This window comes from Ctenopharyngodon idella, chromosome 19 (assembly GCF_019924925.1).
Source record: "Ctenopharyngodon idella isolate HZGC_01 chromosome 19, HZGC01, whole genome shotgun sequence".
NCBI lineage: Eukaryota > Metazoa > Chordata > Actinopteri > Cypriniformes > Xenocyprididae > Ctenopharyngodon > Ctenopharyngodon idella.
This window is the reverse complement of record NC_067238.1, coordinates 17,718,963-17,736,428: the sequence shown is the minus strand read 5'-3', so window position 1 is coordinate 17,736,428 and position 17,466 is coordinate 17,718,963. Positions and strand designations below refer to the sequence as shown.

At 34.3% G+C, this 17,466-nt stretch overlaps 1 protein-coding gene across 2 annotated transcripts in view; it reads left to right on the top strand.

The window, feature by feature from the left end:
• The window catches only part of LOC127501349 (solute carrier family 45 member 4), a 52,849-nt gene extending 35,965 nt beyond the window's left edge, over positions 1-16,884 (top strand). For both annotated transcript variants that reach the window (XM_051873293.1, XM_051873294.1), the window contains 6 exons: positions 3,550-3,738; positions 7,266-7,445; positions 7,611-8,692; positions 10,028-10,127; positions 10,202-10,413; positions 12,085-16,884. In XM_051873293.1, coding sequence (XP_051729253.1) covers positions 3,550-3,738; positions 7,266-7,445; positions 7,611-8,692; positions 10,028-10,127; positions 10,202-10,413; positions 12,085-12,453 — 2,132 coding nt within the window. In that variant the 3' untranslated portion in view covers positions 12,454-16,884. The remainder of the gene's footprint in view (positions 1-3,549; positions 3,739-7,265; positions 7,446-7,610; positions 8,693-10,027; positions 10,128-10,201; positions 10,414-12,084) is intronic.
• Positions 16,885-17,466: the final 582 nt, after the last annotated feature.

The window sequence follows — 17,466 nt, the reverse complement described above, 5'->3', positions numbered from 1 at the left end:
ACGCATTTCACCAGCAGGTGCAGTGGCACTATTCCAGCTGATTTCTGACAGCATCCGTGAGAAAAACTGTGACTTTTATAGTCGTTCTGTTTTTTTTTTAACCACACAGAATTGTGGGATTGTAGGATTAACAATTGTGAGAATTTTTTTTTTTTACTATATATATTATTTGTCCAATCAGAAGGTTCAAAATGGCTTTTGAAATACTTTTGAAAACAATTTTAGTACACACTAAAATATTAGTAATAAGTATATATATAAATATATATATATATTATACATGGTATTTAATAATATTATATTATTTATAGCACTTATGATAATATAGTATTTTATTATTAAATTTAATATTTAATAATATTGCAATATTATATGCTATATATATATATATATATATATATATATATATACACAATACACTCAAATATTATTTCAATATTTTTTTAAATGAATTATTATATATATATATATATATATATAATAATATGCTGTATATGCTTATATATAACTAAAATACTCAAATATTATTTCAATATTTTTAAATTATTTATTAAATTATATAATATTATTACATTTTAAAAAATGCAATTTTTCCTGGTGAAGACATAGTTAACATGTCAAACTGATCCTTTTGGCAAAGTCATGTGACTGAATGTGTTGCCGTACACAAATACCTGTGCTGTGTTTGCACTGGAGTCATTCGTCTCAGTGATGCTATCGGTTGCTGACCCCTGTGAAACCATACTGCGCGTCTCTTGCGTAAGTTCAGGAATGTTCTCCACTGAACTCGACTCCTCAGCGCTCCTCGTTTCACGTAACAGACCTATCAGCCTTTCCGACCGCGGACGAGCCTCTCAGAGGTGAAGAGACGCTGACTGTGTGTGTGTGTGTGTGTGTGAGAGAGAGAGAGAGAGAATCCTATTATGGCTTTAAATGTCTCCTCTGTGTCACACACACAAATCTGTCTCTAAAGATAGAGTTGATTCCTGTGAGAGTTATCGTTGCTATGCCAATCTCTGCATGATCCGCAGCGTGTGGTTATGAGCGTTATAACGGCCAGAGCAGAATTCTGACGTGGTTATGATGATGGAGGTTTATGATAGACAGCTGGTGTGTGTGGTGTTTGTTCTGGCATTATAACAGCCTCACAGAACAAACACACTCCAGCAGCCGCATGAAGACATGCTTCAGACAGACTCTGATCCACTGAGCTCTCCGTCTGGATGAGAAGTGCTTTGATTGTTTGGTGGATTTATGACATAAGATCTCATTTTCATGTACAAACATACTCTTCAAATGGCCAACAGATTGGTTTATTTTCCTTTCTGGAAATACTGATCTGTTTTGTAACAACACAATGAGCTTAAATGTCATTTTCCAAAGCCCAGTGAGCACACAGACGAAGCATTTAAATTTCTGACATAAATGATGCTCCTGAAGGCAGACAATAATATTACTGATTAAAGAAGGTCCAGTTCATGTTTGTATTTCTTTGGTGGCGAGTCCATCATGCTTTGCAGATGTGATAATCATATTTTTTGCTTTGAAAGTGTCATAGAATTTCTTTTTTCTTATATTTATCTTTGCTGTGAGCACTAAATTATTTCATATTTTATATTATTTTTGAATAATTTATTTTTTTCTTTACTCATCTTTTCTTAATAATATTTTTATATAATAATATTCTGAGTTTTATTTTATTTTAAGAATTTATTTTTTCTTTTACTCATCTTTTCTGTGAGCACTTGACTGAAATATTTTTATATAAAAATATTTTGAATTTTATTTTAAGAATTTATTTTTTCTTTTACTAATTTTTTTTCTGAACACTTGACTGAATTATATTTTTATATAATAATATTCTGAATTTTATTTTATTTTAAGAATTTATTTTTTCTTCTTTTTTTCTTCTTATATTTTCTGTGAGCACTTGACTAAAAAATATTTTTGTATAATAATATTCTGAATTTTTTTTTTTACTAATTAATTTTTCCTTTTACTCATCTTTTCTTTGGGCACTTGACTGAATTATTTATTATATATTTTATTGATTTATTTTATTCATTAAGAACTTTTTTTTCATCTTTTCCATGAGCACTTGTCTGAAACGTTTCTTTTTTTAAATCCTTCTCTATACTTTCGATATGTTTTTATAAATGTAAGTTAACTTTCCTTAAGAAACTGTATTTCCTCTGTGAAATTCATTTTCATGTTTTTTAACCCTTTTATGAGAACATATTTGTTTTTCTATCTATATAAAATAACCTTTTGTCAAGTACATCAGTTGATTAAATTAATTTATATAAATTCTTAATTGCGAGATATAAACTCACAATTCTGAGAAAGAAGTCAGTCTTTTTCCCCTCACAATTGGACATTATAACACAAAAAAAGTCAGAATTACGAGATGAAAACTCGCAAATGTGAGATAAAAATTTGCAATTATTTTTTAAAAAACGGTTTATTCTGTGGCAGAAACAAGCTTCCATATACATCTAACTAGGCATATAATAGAACATTAATAACTAAATCAGATGATTCAAGTAAAAATCAGAGGAAAATCTTATGAGAAACATTTTTTGGCCCTTGCATTTGAAGTGTTTTGTTGTTGTGGGCTGTTTTCATGACTTTCAGGTTTCTTCTTGAATGATGAAGTGTCTGTAGTTCAGCACTAACAGGCCAGCAGAGCTCCTGTCTGATCCGGGAACAATGAAAGTGTATTTTTATTGGTAAGATGGAGGTTTGCCAGGCTTTTAGGGGATTGTTTACCCCATAATGATTTCCACAGTGGAATTATTTATGATTCGAATCATGTGAGTGTGCGTGAGAGAGAGTTATTTGATTAACGTTTAAAGCCTGTTACTCTTACAAACAATCTGCTTTATTGTCTGATCCTATTTTCTTATTGAATCTGGTCATAAGATCATAACTTTGAGTGCCAGCTGCGACAGACGGCAGCCGTCCTGACCTGAAGGTTTAACCGCAAAACCTACTTGAATCAAGGTTAAAGAGGTCAGACACACTGTGTGACCTATGATATGAGTTACCGTAAATATATTAAAAAATATTATAAACACAAAAAATATGATTTATGCGTTTCATTTATGTATGACTGTCAAATATGCATTTAGTAGTTCATGTTAAAATGGTGTAATCCAAATAGATGGAAATTTTATATGCAATTCAAATACATTAATCTTAAATAGTTTTTTGAGTCTAAGTGGAGATGCTTGATAGGATGTTGAATATTGGATAATGTTATCCGTAGCATTAGTATTATCAGCATCGATCTGGTTAGACTGAATTTCAGGGGTTTTTCTTTCATTGTAATGAGTAACCTTCTTTTCTAAGTGGGTTTTAATGGTTTATAATGAGTAATGATGGGTCTTTTATCATATTACCGTTAATGCCTGTTTTCTGAAAGCAATACGCATAATAATAATATGCAACACTAAACTGCCTGGAACAGCAAGATCTTCATGAGCCCTGCACAGGAAGTGACATCAGATGTGTGATGTGATGGTAATGTTGTGTTTGTCCTGTTCTCAGGTCTTCCAGAGCAATACTACAGCCTGACGTGGTTCCTGAGCCCCATCCTGGGCCTCATGTTCACCCCTCTGATCGGCTCGGCCAGTGACCGCTGTACGCTGCGCTGGGGCCGACGACGGCCCTTCATCCTGGCGCTGTGTGTGGGCGTCCTGCTGGGCGTGGCTCTCTTTCTCAACGGCTCACTGATAGGTGAGGAAACTTCAACATGAAAATGATTATTTACATTCTTAATACATATTTCACGTACCTGAGATCATTCCTAAAAGCTCTTTTTCCTACCAAGGTTTTTTAGACATGTACCGTGGTAATACCTTGTTTTTGTACAATATTCTCTTGACTATCTGTCACATGCTTTGTGTGTGTATCAGCATGAACTCCGTCAGTCTCTATGACATGGGAAAGGACTAGGAACCAGTTCACAGGGAACTGTTTCCTGTTGTGCCCCTTTTTACCTTTCATTGCCTATCTGGAACAACTTCCTGTCTCCACGGCTAGCTTGCTGCGCGCCGACTCCATTGTCAGGAAGAAAGCGTAATACTCACCCTACCGCTGACATACACACAGCTATGAGTCTTGTTAGTTTCCGCCCTCTATATGCATGTTTTTGCAGTTTCATACACTAAATATTATAACAATGATGTTTAAAATAATACTAGAAAGAAATGTATTAGAAAGATTTACTTTTTATTTTATTTACTATATATTTATTTATTTGTGCACCATCATGCTAGTATGTTGTGAATGTCACCAAGGCTTTACTAATTTAATTTAATTTAATTTAATTTATTTATTCATTTGTTTGTTTGTTTGAGTTAGTTTTATTTAATTTTTTTTTTTTTTTGGGTGCACCATCATGCTAGTATGTTGTGGATGTCACCAAGGCTTTGCTAATTTATTTTATTTAATTATTTTATTTATTTATTTGTTTGTTTATTTATGTAGTTTAGTTTTATTTTATTTAATTTATTTAATTTAATTTAATTAAAAAAAAAAAAAAAAATGTGTGCACCACCATGCTAGTATGTTGTGAATGTCACCAGGCATTGCTATTTTATTTGTTTGTTTGTTTAGTTAGTTTTATTTTATTTATTTATTTATTTTTTGTGCACCACCATGCTAGTATGATGTGAATGTCACCAAGGCTTTGCTAGTTTGATTTATTTGTTTGTTTTTGTTTGTTTGTTTAGTTAGTTTTTTTTTTTTTTTTTTTTTTTTTTGTGTGCACCATCATGCTAGCATGTTGTGGATGTTACCAAGGCGTTGCTATTTTACTTTATTTTATTTTATTTTATTATTTTATTTATTTGTTAGTTTGTTTGTTTATTTGTTAATGTAGTTAGTTTTATTTTATTTTAATTTATTTAATTTCATTTTTTTTTTTTATTTGTGCACCACCGTGCTAGTATGTTGTGAATGTCACCAGGCATTGCTATTTTATTTATTTATTTATTTGTTTGTTTAGTTATTTTTATTTTATTTTTATTTTATTTTTTTTGTGCACCATCATGCTAGTATGTTGTGGATGTCACCAAGGTGTTGCTAATTCATTATTTTATTTTATTTTACCACCATAATATGTTGCCATAATGTTGCTAAGTGGTTTCTGTGGTGTTTTTTTTAGTGCATTTCTGTTGCTAGGGTGTTCTGGGTGGTTGCTAGGTGATTCTCTATTACTAGCCCAAATCAAAAGTCCACCCGAAGTATCTCTCAGGTCCCTTCTTCAATGTGTTTTTTTTTTTCTGTTTCATAATCCAAAATTGAGCACAGCACGTCTCTGCGCAATGAAGAGTCATTCATGAATGAAATTCATTCCGCAGAATAAACGGTGTGGGACGAGCGACACACTAAAGTCTCATACTTTAGGTTAAGGATTATTCAGATCATTGCGAGCAGCAGCCAACACCAATAATTACAGAAATAAAGCACAAACTGACCCCGTGACCTCAGGCTGTAGCGGCACATGCTTTATTATAACCCTGGAAAAGCTCTAAAATAAGCAGAACAATCAATATATGTCTGTGTGTTTTCACACGCACACACACATGTAACATGGTGCATGATGCGACAATGTGCCGGATCAAGGTCAGGACACAGAGGTCTGAACCGGGATGTTTGTGTTCCCAGAGGGCTGTGTGTGTGTGTTGGCGTACATGAAAGTCTGTGTGAAATATTGATGAACTGTAAATGTGCACGTACAGTCTGCTGAAAGAGTAATTGTAGGTAGCCATCATTCAAAATATTCACTGCTTTGTGTGGGTGTGTGTGTGTGTGTGTGTGTTTTAAAATACTGTAACTAATATGTTCAACTATCACTAGATCAGTTTCTATGTTTGCGATATGACTTTTGAGCTTTGACCTATGAAGATGTCATTCATGCAAGACTATGGAGTATGAAAGAAACATTCATAAAATGGTTACTTTTAAAGCCTATTTTTATGCATTATTGTCAAAATAATCTGTAAACCTTTTTATTTATATATTTCACGTATATGTTTCAGGCACATTATATGTATTTTTTTTTAAATCCAAAATATCATAAGGACATAAATACAACTGTTGGAAAAGAACTGTTATTTAATTCATTTATAATGTATGTTTACCGTGTTGACTTTCACCAATATGATTCAGAAGCTGGTGTTGCTTGCTTCTTTGTTTGTTTTTTTAGCCAAAAAAGTATTTTAAAGAATGTAAACTAGGTTTGAATATAATAGACACCATATGACTTTATAAATGAAAGTTATTGGTCCTTATAGGTTTAATTTGTTGGTAATTTGTTAATGTTTTCAACTATTATTTAACACATTTAAATACATTAATAATAGTGATATTTTAGTATTATTTATGCATTATTATGATATTTTATAAAATATTAAAATGTTAATATTTCTATTGTTTTGTTTTCAGTTTTCATTTTAATTTTAGTTTAATTTTAAGTTTAGTTATTTTGTTATGTGCTTTTGTCTCATATGTTTTTGTTTAAATATTTCTATATAGCTTTAATTAATTTTTGTCAGTTTTAGTTCCAGTCATCTGAGTACTTTAAGTTTCAACTTTTTCAGCTTTTAACTGAGGTTTTTTAAAATCTGTAGTCAATAATTTTATCCCTTAAAACTCACTTTTTGATCACCAAAATGGCATATTTAAACGTTTTCTCCTTAAAAAAAAATTTATTCATGCCTTAAATAGCTTAAATGTAACTCTACACCCTTGACTCATTTAGTATACGCGGTTCTATGAATATGCAAATTATCCCCGCCTCCACTCACTCACACCAGTTCAGAGATCTACTCGTTGACGTGATTGGTTACAAGGTAGTTTGTGACGTCAGAAACACCAGCGATTTCAAACCATGACTGTCTTTTTTTCACTGGAGTTTTAAGGAGAAAATCCTCAGCAATGGTGTTGCCATGAATTTGCACATGATTTGTCTTAAAGCATATCAAAAACACCACACAGACATATAAACAACATTAAAAACTTGATTTTCACCACAGGGGGACTTTAAGTTCATCAGTGACTTTTTTTTCAGCTTCATTTCAATTTTCCGCAAACTATTTTTAGGTTTAGTTCTAGGTTTAGTTTTAGTTAACCATAGCAACACTGATCCCGTAGATTTTTCCCTCCAAATCAACCAGGAAATTGTGTAAAACTCTCGAATGTCAGATGATCCATCTCCTAATAAGTAACATAAACGTGTTTCTGTGTGTGTCTCTCAGGTCTTGCTCTAGGAGACGTGCCCAATAACCAGCCGATAGGAATAGTGATGACTGTTTTGGGGGTGGTGGTGCTGGATTTCTGTGCGGATGCGACGGAGGGCCCCATACGAGCGTACCTGCTGGACGTGGCCGACACCGAGGAGCAGGACATGGCCCTCAACATCCACGCCTTCTCTGCAGGTACAACACACATAAACTCCTCATAGATCACAACGTGAAAAGCTTGACGGGATCATTTTGACAACGTTGTAGTCTGTAAACGAAAAATGCAAAGGAAAAACTTCCGTTTTTAGTACATTGTTGTCATGTAAACGTTTCCTAAACTGTGCGTGTTGTGTGTTTCAGGGCTCGGTGGAGCAGTGGGTTACGCTCTGGGCGGTCTTGACTGGACGCACACCTTCTTGGGTCGAACCTTCAAGTCTCAAGAGCAAATCCTGTTCCTGTTCGCCGCGGTTCTGTTCACGATCTCCGTGGCTCTGCACCTGTTCAGTATCGAGGAGCAGCAGTTCAGTCCCCAACAAGACCGTCTGGACGAGGAGGCGGAAACAGAATCCAGCGTTAAAATCGCAACGCACCATCCCCAGCTGGACATGATCCACGAAGACGAGCACTACGACTATTACGACACGGACAGGCGATCGGAGCGCGAGCTGGATATGGACTTCCTGGACGTGGACATCGTTCGCAGTAAAAGCGACTCCGTTCTGGCCATGGCCGACGCCACGCTGGACCACCTAGACCACGATATGCTGTTCCTGCGCGAAATCGAGCCGTCCATCTTCCAAGATCGCATTTCTTCCTATCACGGGTCGCCGCCGCGCCGCAGCAGCAGCGCAGGGAGTCAGGAGTTGCTGCGCGGGAGGTTCAGTCGCTTATCAGCATTTTTGCAGCAGATGGAAAGCGAGGGAGAAGAAGCTCTGCTTAACAATCAGCTCAACGAATCCAAAGCGCCCAACGGACATCCGACGGACCTCAACGGCCACGGACCGCCCGGTTTGAAGCCCTCCAGCACCAGCGCATCCATGCGCCGCAGACGCCACACTTTCTACCGACAGTCGTCCTGCACCTTCTCCTACTACGGCCGGGTCGGATCCCACCGCTACCGATACCGGCGCGCCAACGCGGCGTTCCTCATCAAGTCGTCCCGCAGCATGAACGACATCTACGAGATTGATAAGCGACAGAAGCAGAGGAACGGCCAGAGAGCGAGGCATCAGAGCGGGAACACCAACTCCAGCGGAGACACGGAGAGCGAGGAGGGCGAGGCCGAGACCACCGTACGACTGCTCTGGATGTCCATGCTGAAGATGCCCAAAGAGCTGCTGAGACTGTGCGTGTGTCACCTGGTCACATGGTTCTCCATCATCGCAGAGGCCGTGTTTTACACCGACTTCATGGGGCAGGTCATCTACGAGGGCGACCCTACGGTGAGATCCTGTGTTTTCATAAGACGTGTCTACGTTTGAGGAATAGTTCACCACTAAATGATCATTTTATTGTAATTTAATATCAGAAAACTAGTACATACAACTTGAGCACTATATATAACTTTGTCTGAGATAAAAGACTATATTTAAAATATATAAATAATATTTATTGATGTATTAATTTTAATAAAAAACTGATTTTTAATTAAAAGAAAAGCTAATAATTAAATCATAAATATGTACAAGTAAAATTGATTAATTAAAATAAAAGCAAATAAAATTCACTTAAGAAAAGATTAAAAATTTGTTATAATAATAGTAATTATTATTATTACAAATGTTTCATCTTATTTTGTTAAGTCTTTATAATAACAATCATAATAAAATAATATTTATTGATGTTTTTATTTTAATATTAAGCTGATTTTAAACTCAAAGAAAATCTGATAATTAAATCATTAAAATATAAAATTAAAATAAATTAATTAAAAATAAAAACAAATACAAAAACACTTAAAAAATTAAATATTTGTAACAATAATAATAATTATTTATTATTTGTGTGATTTGTGTTTATAATAATAATAATATAAATATTTATTGATGTATTTTTTTAATAAAAAGCTGATTTTTAATGAAAAGAAAAGCTGATAATTAATTCATAAATGTATGAAAGTATAATTAATTAATTAATTAATTAAAAATAAAAACAAATAAAATCCACTTAAGAAAAGATATGAGAAATTTATCATAATATTTATTATTATTATTACAAATATTTCCTCTTCTTTTATTAGGTGCTTATAATAATAATAATAATCATAATAAAATAATATTTATTGATGTATTTATTTTAATAAAAAGAAAAGCTGATAAAGTAAATAAAAAATATAAAATTAATTAATTAAAAATAAAAACTAATAACAAAACAAATAAACAAAATACAAATATGTATTATTATTATTATTATTATTTATTTGGTGTGATTGTGTTTATAATATAATAATGAAATATTTATTGATGTATTTATTTAAATAAAAAGCTGATTTTTAATGAAAAGAAAAGCTGATAATTCAATCATAAAATATATATAATTAAAATACATTAATTAATGAAAAATAAAAACAAATAACAAACATTTAATTATTTTTTTCCAATTATTTAGCTTGTTTGTGATTGATGACAGTGGGTTTGCTAAGATGTTTTTGAAGAGATGACATTGTTCAAGTTAAATTTCAATCTGATGACAAAAAGGATTTAGAGAGCTAAAAAAAGAGGAAAATGGTGTGGTTTCTCTGACATCACCCTGAATATGAATGTCTGTGTTCCCTGTAGGCCCCGCTGAACTCCACAGCCCTTCATAACTACCACAGAGGGGTTCAGATGGGCTGCTGGGGGCTGGTGATTTACGCCACCACCGCTGCCATCTGCTCAGGTGCGTATCCTGAAACTACAGCTGCAGTCGTCTGATCAGATCACGTCTAATTCTTCATTTCTTTTGTGATGCAGCTTTACTGCAGAAGTACCTGGATAACTTTGACCTCAGCATAAAGGTCATCTACATCCTGGGCACTCTGTGCTTCGCGGTCGGTACGGCCGTCATGGCCATCTTCCCAAACGTCTACGTCTCCATGGTGATGATCAGCAGCATGGGAATCATCTCCATGAGCATCTCGTACTGTCCGTACGCTCTGCTGGGCCAGTATCACGACATTAAAGAGGTCAGAGTCGCCCGCGCACTCACATTCATCTCTCTGAGACTGTAATCCTGCCGTATTAAAGCTAATCCCATCGCTTGACCTAATCTTTGTCCTGACCGCCGTGACCAGTGTTGAGGGTGACACTGCTACAGGTAACAGGCATTACGTGTCATCAGAGTACTTTCTGGGTGTACCGAGGAGCTAACTTGACTATGTTGTTCAGTAGCATGACCGCATTATATATAAATAAATAAATAAATAAATATTATATATATATAAACTTATTTTTTTTAATTAAAAATGTTTAAATGAATCAGAATTTTTCTCTTCCATGTCATATAATTAAAATAAATTAATGAAAAATAAAAACAAATAACAAACAAATAACAAACATTTAATAGAAATATTTGTTTTCCTTTGTCATGTGACCATTTTATATATATATATATATATATATATATATATTATAATTTTTTTTAATACATTTTAAAATATTAAAATATTTAATCAGCAAGAAATTGCAATCCCTATCAATTGTAAATATTAAATAAAAAATAAATTATTTAAAACACACACACATTATTTATTTATATATCATTTAAATATATATTTTAAAATATATAAAAATATTTAATCTGATAGAAATTGAAATTGCAATCTCTAAATTAAAAAAAAATAAATAAAAAAATATCTGTCCAGCATACAAGAAAACTGAATAGGTAATGCTGCAAATTTTATTTTATTTTATTTTGTTTTATTTTATTTTATTTATTTTATTTTATTTTATTTTAAAATTTATTTTTATTTATTATTATAATAAATAATTATAAAATTATAAAATTATTATGTATTTTATAAAATAAAAAAAAATCAAATATTTAAATTACTTAAAATATATAAGTATTTAATCTGCAAGAAATTGAAATTGCAATCTCCTATAATTTTTTTTTTTTTTTTTTTTTTATCTGTCCAGCAAGCAAGCAAACTGAATGGGTAATGCTGCTAATTGTGTTTTGTTTTGTTTTATTATTATTTTAACAAATAAAAATATTTTTTATAAATATTTAAATGTACATTTAAAAAATATAAATATTTAATCAAAAATTTAAATTGCAATAAAAATCTGTGTCATGGCTATTCCTTCTCTGGTCACAAGGTCTAGGAGTTTTCCATCTCAATATGCTTAAATTAAAAGAAGTACAACGAATACTATCATGATGTATGCATTTAATTCTACTTTACAGGTTATATAAAATGTATTATTATTAGTTGTTGGATTTTTTCTAAATCACAGCCTTAGAGCAGCTCATGCAGTGCAAGTTTTACTGGTGAATCTAAAGGTGCAAATACTCTGATAACTGCTGTATTCTCCTCCTGAGTCATTATTTATCTAAATAAACCACTGTTATGAGTTATTTGCTCAAAAACTTCCTATTTTTGATGTCCTAGAGGAGAACATCGATTACCAAATCTGTCCTGTGTCAGATTGTTTTAGTTTTTAAAGCTCTCTGAACAGATTTCTGTCAGCAAAGCTGCCCAGTGCAGGATGACTCTCATGAATAAATGGCTTTAGTTTTTAATGCTCTGAGAGTTCTTGAACTGATCTCTGTCAGTAAAACACACACAGCTGCAGGACAGAGAGCAGAATCACGGGACGTTGAGATGCGACTGATGTGTTTTTGCTGTTTGCAGTACGTCCAGCACAGTCCCGGGAACTCCAAGCGAGGCTTTGGCATCGACTGCGCCATCCTGTCGTGCCAAGTGTACATCTCTCAGATCCTGGTGGCGTCGGCGCTGGGCGCGGTGGTGGACGCGGTCGGCAGCGTGCGGGTCATTCCCATGGTGGCCTCCGGCGGCTCCTTCTTGGGCTTCCTGGCTTCCTGCTTCCTCGTCATCTACCCGGGGTCCAGCGGACAGGGCGACGGGTCGAAGGGCGAGCAGACGAAGGCCTTGACGTCATCTAGTAACAACGGCGTCACAGAGAAGCCCAGCTTCCTCAAGCTCACTCGCAAAGGTGCCGCAACCACAACCTGCAAAGTGGAGTGCGAATCCACACTGTGAATGTGATCGACAACGGCTAACATTCCCGACGGATGGGCATCAGCTGGAGCAGCTCGCCCGGGTGGGGGGGGGAGGCGCGCTTTTCTTCTTGTTTTGTTCGTTTGACTGTATTTGGCCTGGTGTTGCGGGTCTCAGGGCTGCATCTCAGGGCCACCAGGGGGCGACTCTGGGCTGAACTCTTCAGGGAAGAGAGAGAGAGAGGGAGAGCGAGAGGGTCTCTCTCGCTCTTCATCACATGCACTTCCCTTGCACACTTTCATTCTAAGCTCATCCTAAACAAATCTAATGTAAAGAATCTTTAATAGAAGTTCATCGCTCCAAAACTTCTTTTCCTATTTTTGTAACTGATGTCCTAGCGGAGGACATTATGATCACCAAAAGTTGCCCAGTGCAATAATAACAGTTGTTTCATTATAATGGCTTTATATTAGTCGTGTTATGCAGGTGAAAGGGTGAATCTCACGAATAAATGTCATATATTCATATCTTGAGAAAAATACCAGAAATTCTATTTGCATTTGCAGAAAATGAAGGCAGTTTTTAGAACCGTCAACATGTTTTTATTGTAACTTTGACTATTTTCATGACAATCCATTGCTGAAAAGTGAAATCATGGAAAACTTAAAGATACAGATATTTCTGAAGTGTTGTTTTTTTTGCTTGTTGCTTTTTTTTTTTTTTAAAGCAAAAAGCTAAATATCAGCTAGAAGCTGAAGTTGCAGTTGTTTATAAATAATATAAATCTGTATCCAATAATCATAAACATCTAGGAATCTAGGACATTTTCTTTTAAATAAGCATACATTGAAACAGTACAGCAGACACATTTAATTAATGAATTAATATGTAAATATTTTAAAAAAAATCCTCTTATTGCATTTCGACGAAGTCAGAGCATTCAGGAAAAAAATATGTATATCGTGGCCACAAATTAACAATTCGTTCCCTTGTTTTACTAAAACGTGCGCATTATATAAAAATTCGTTCCCTAGTTTTACTAAATTGAGCGCATGATATAAAAATTCGTTCCCTAGTTTTACTAAATCGCACGTACAATATAAAAATTCGTTCCCTAGTTTTACTAAATCGCGCGCAAGATATAAAGATTCGTTCCCTAGTTTTACTAAATCGCACGTACGATATAAAAATTCGTTCCCTAGTTTTACTAAATCGCACGTACGATATAAAAATTTGTTCCCTAGTTCTACTAAATCGCACGTACAATATAAAAATTTGTTCCCTAGTTTTACTAAATCGCACGTACAATATAAAAATTCGTTCCCTAGTTTTACTAAATCGCGCGCAAGATATAAAGATTCGTTCCCTAGTTTTACTAAATCGCACGTACGATGTAAAAATTCGTTCCCTAGTTTTACTAAATCGCGCGCATGATATAAAAATTCGTTCCCTAGTTTTACTAAATCGCGCGCAAGATATAAAAATTTGTTCCCTAGTTTTACTAAATCGCACGTACGATATAAAAATTCGTTCCCTTGTTTTACTAAATCGCACGCACGATATAAAAATTCGTTCCCTAGTTTTACTAAATCGCACGTAGAATATAAAAATTAATTCCCTAGTTTTACTAAATCGCGCACACAATAACAAAAATTGTTTCCTCTTTTCACTAAATCGTGCGCACAATATAAAAATCAGTTCCCTCGTTTTAATAAATTGTGTGCAGGATATAATAATTAGTTACCTCAATTCAGTAAATCGTGGCCACATTGTACTAAATCGTTCCCTTCTTTTGATTTAACTAAAACAAGGGAACAAATTTACAATGTGGCAACGATTTACTAAATTTTGTATTATCACGTATTAGTAAGTCATTGGAACGAATTGTTAATTTGTGGCATTGATATACATATTTTTCCCGCACGTCATGTGTGGCGCTCCGCACATTACAGTTGTAGAGAAATGTTTAATGTCATGAAAATAATTCCAAAATAAGAAATGCTTCATTTTCTTCATGCAAAATATAATTTCTTTTGATTTTGAGGTGAAAAATGACATTTCTTGTCCGTTCTCATGAGATTCACCCAAATAAAGGTGACTTGAGTCATGAGGGCGTCAGTGCCTCTTTTCATTGACGTACTGAAGTGCTTTAATATATTCTGTGCGAAGCTGCTGAGGTCAATGAGTGCGAGAAGTGAGTCTCCCTCATAGTTTTCCATGTTTCTCCCGCCCCTCGTTCATGTGTTTCCTAAGACGGCATAAGCAATGCTGAGGACGAATAATAATCTCAATGCTGCATCAGAGTTTTCACTCATATACCAAACCAAGAAAAGCATGACGCTTCTACACAGACAGACTTCCAAGTTGCAATGTCTTTATAGTGATTTTCTTCAATTGCATTTGTGATTTCTGAAGTTGATGGCACTTTTTGGCAGAACTTTTGGTTTATATCCTCTGAGTTTTTCTCCCTCTGAACGAGAGGAATCGGGTTGTTCACACTCGCACTAGCGGTCTGTTTACATTAGTGTTTGGTGGCGAGATGCGAAGCTGCTTCGTTCGCTCTCGTATATCTGAATGGACTCATCTCCGCCATCTTGGCTCCTCCGTGGCTCTTTTTCGGGCCTCAGCTGCACTCGACGGTTTTACTGATACTGAGGATGATTGTGCCAGACTGTGATTGACTGAGTTTTATATTTCACTCCAAGTGGATTTTCCAGACCTTTTGATGTGTGTGATGAAGGTCTGGTGACTTCTGTTTCTGATGTGAGCATCACTGTAAGCTGGATGTGATGAAGTCTTTACTGGACGCAATTCTACTTCCTGTCTAGATGGTTTACCAGGCCAGTGAAAAGGACATTTTGTTGAGGCACATTTGTACTGGCTTTAAGAGTATTAAAATCTTATGATAAGCTATATATATATATATATATATGATTTTTTTCTGGAATGTTTATTGATATAAAACCAAACTTGAACAAGAAAAACCATCAAGTTTCTGACAAATCAAACCGCATTGCAATAGCTGCACCAGCCTCGGTCAGTGTTGGCATTAACGGCGGTGAATCACTGGGGTTTGGTACACAAAAACACTTTTCATTTGAATACTTGAAGTGCAATCTTGGTTGTGTTTGGATATTTTGGGATGCGTTGGACTCCTCCAGACCTCGAAGCAAAGACTGGGGAATGTCGGGATTGTAAAGGACTCTCGGAGAGCGCTTCTGACTCCGTCAGGGATTGAAGTTTCCAGTATTGAATGTAACGTTTGTTTGTTTTTTTTAGGGCAAGAAGATTCAATGTTGCACCGAACTTGCACATACAGAGTTTTAAAAGAAAAATTAATCACTATCTTGCAATAGAAAAACCTAAACTGTGGTTATTTATTTTTTGAGCGCTTTATCCTAAATATTTAAAGATATTATAAGTACAGAGAAAAATATATTTACAGCTTGTGCAAAAGTGTGAGATGGGTAGTGTGTGTGAGAGAGAGAGAGAGAGAGAGACATGTATGTAAGCATGTCTATTTTTGCATGATTGTATGAACACCATGTGCATGTTTGTGCACGGAAGTGTGTGTGTGTGTGTGTGTGTGTGTGTGTGTGTGTGTGTGTGTGTGTCACATCTCACTCTTTTATAGGATGGATTTCAAGAACATGTCCACATCACCTTTCACCCTAAAATTGAAGAAAAAAAAAACCCCATTTGATTTGCATAAAGAAAATAAAGCATATTTTTAATGACCTTTTTCATCCCAAATTGTCAGTACTGCAGTAGAACAATATTAATCAGCGTTAATTAAAACAATATGTATGTATGCGCATATATATATTACATATACATATATACACACACACATACGTACATATGCAGTATATATCATATGTGTGTTTGTATGTGATATATCTATATCTGATATTATTATTTTCCCATTAAAATAATGAGAATTTGAGTGCAAATTTGTTTACTTTTTCATAATGCAAAATATAATTCCCTATTTCTTTATTTTGATTTTGGGGTGAAATGTTTTGTGACCTTGAGATTCACTCTATATAATCATCTTTAGTTTACAAATCACGTTTCACTTTAGCAAAAGGTCATACAGCAAAAAATACTGAAAACGACGTAGTCTTTCTCTTTCTGTGTTTTAGTTGGAGATGTCTTCTCCTCACTGTCACATGGAGTGTGTTTCACATTCGGGATGATCGTGGCATGTTTTCCTGTATGAAAACCAGACGGATGTTATTTCAGCGTATAATATGTATGACGGGAGAGAAACTCGCTGCAGTGTACTATATGCCTTTCATTTAAAAGATATGTGTATATATAGTTTCTTTTACTTCTGTACAAAAGCTCATTATTTTTTATTAGTTTTATTTTCTATGAGGACTGTATATAAATCCTGTACATATGCCTGCAAATGTAGACGAACTGAAAAACACTGTATTGAATGCACCTTTAAAGAATTTAAACCAAATACGACAGTCTGACCTCTGTGGTTTTTTTGGATTCTTCACACTTGTATTTCTCATATAGTCACACTGATCTGTGGTTAAATGAAAACTTCATCCAAATATGAAAGTCATACAGGTTTGGAGCAACATTAGAGTGAGTAAATTGAGATAGATTTAAGACAGCAACTGAATATAATTTTTTTTTTTTAAGTATTTTTTACAGTGTGTCTTTGTAATCTTAATAATCTCATCAACTTTTTTCACCTCACATTCTTTTTCAGCTGATGTTGAATTGTTGGTTAATGTTAATCAATATTAAAATACAAAAATTGTGCATTTTGAATGCTTTAGTGACTCTATAGAGTTAGTTATGCAAAGCATAATTGCCCAAAACAGGTTCCTGCCATTAACATAAACATGTGTTATTAGTCATCTCTATTATCTGGAAATTATATTTGATTTATATATATATACACATATATACATATATATTTGTGTATATGTATGTGTGTGTGTGTGTGTGTGTGTGTGTGTGTGTGTGTGTGTGCGAGTCACTTGTTAAAATGTTAACAAATAAAATTTTATAAAAAACTTAATCTATTTCAGC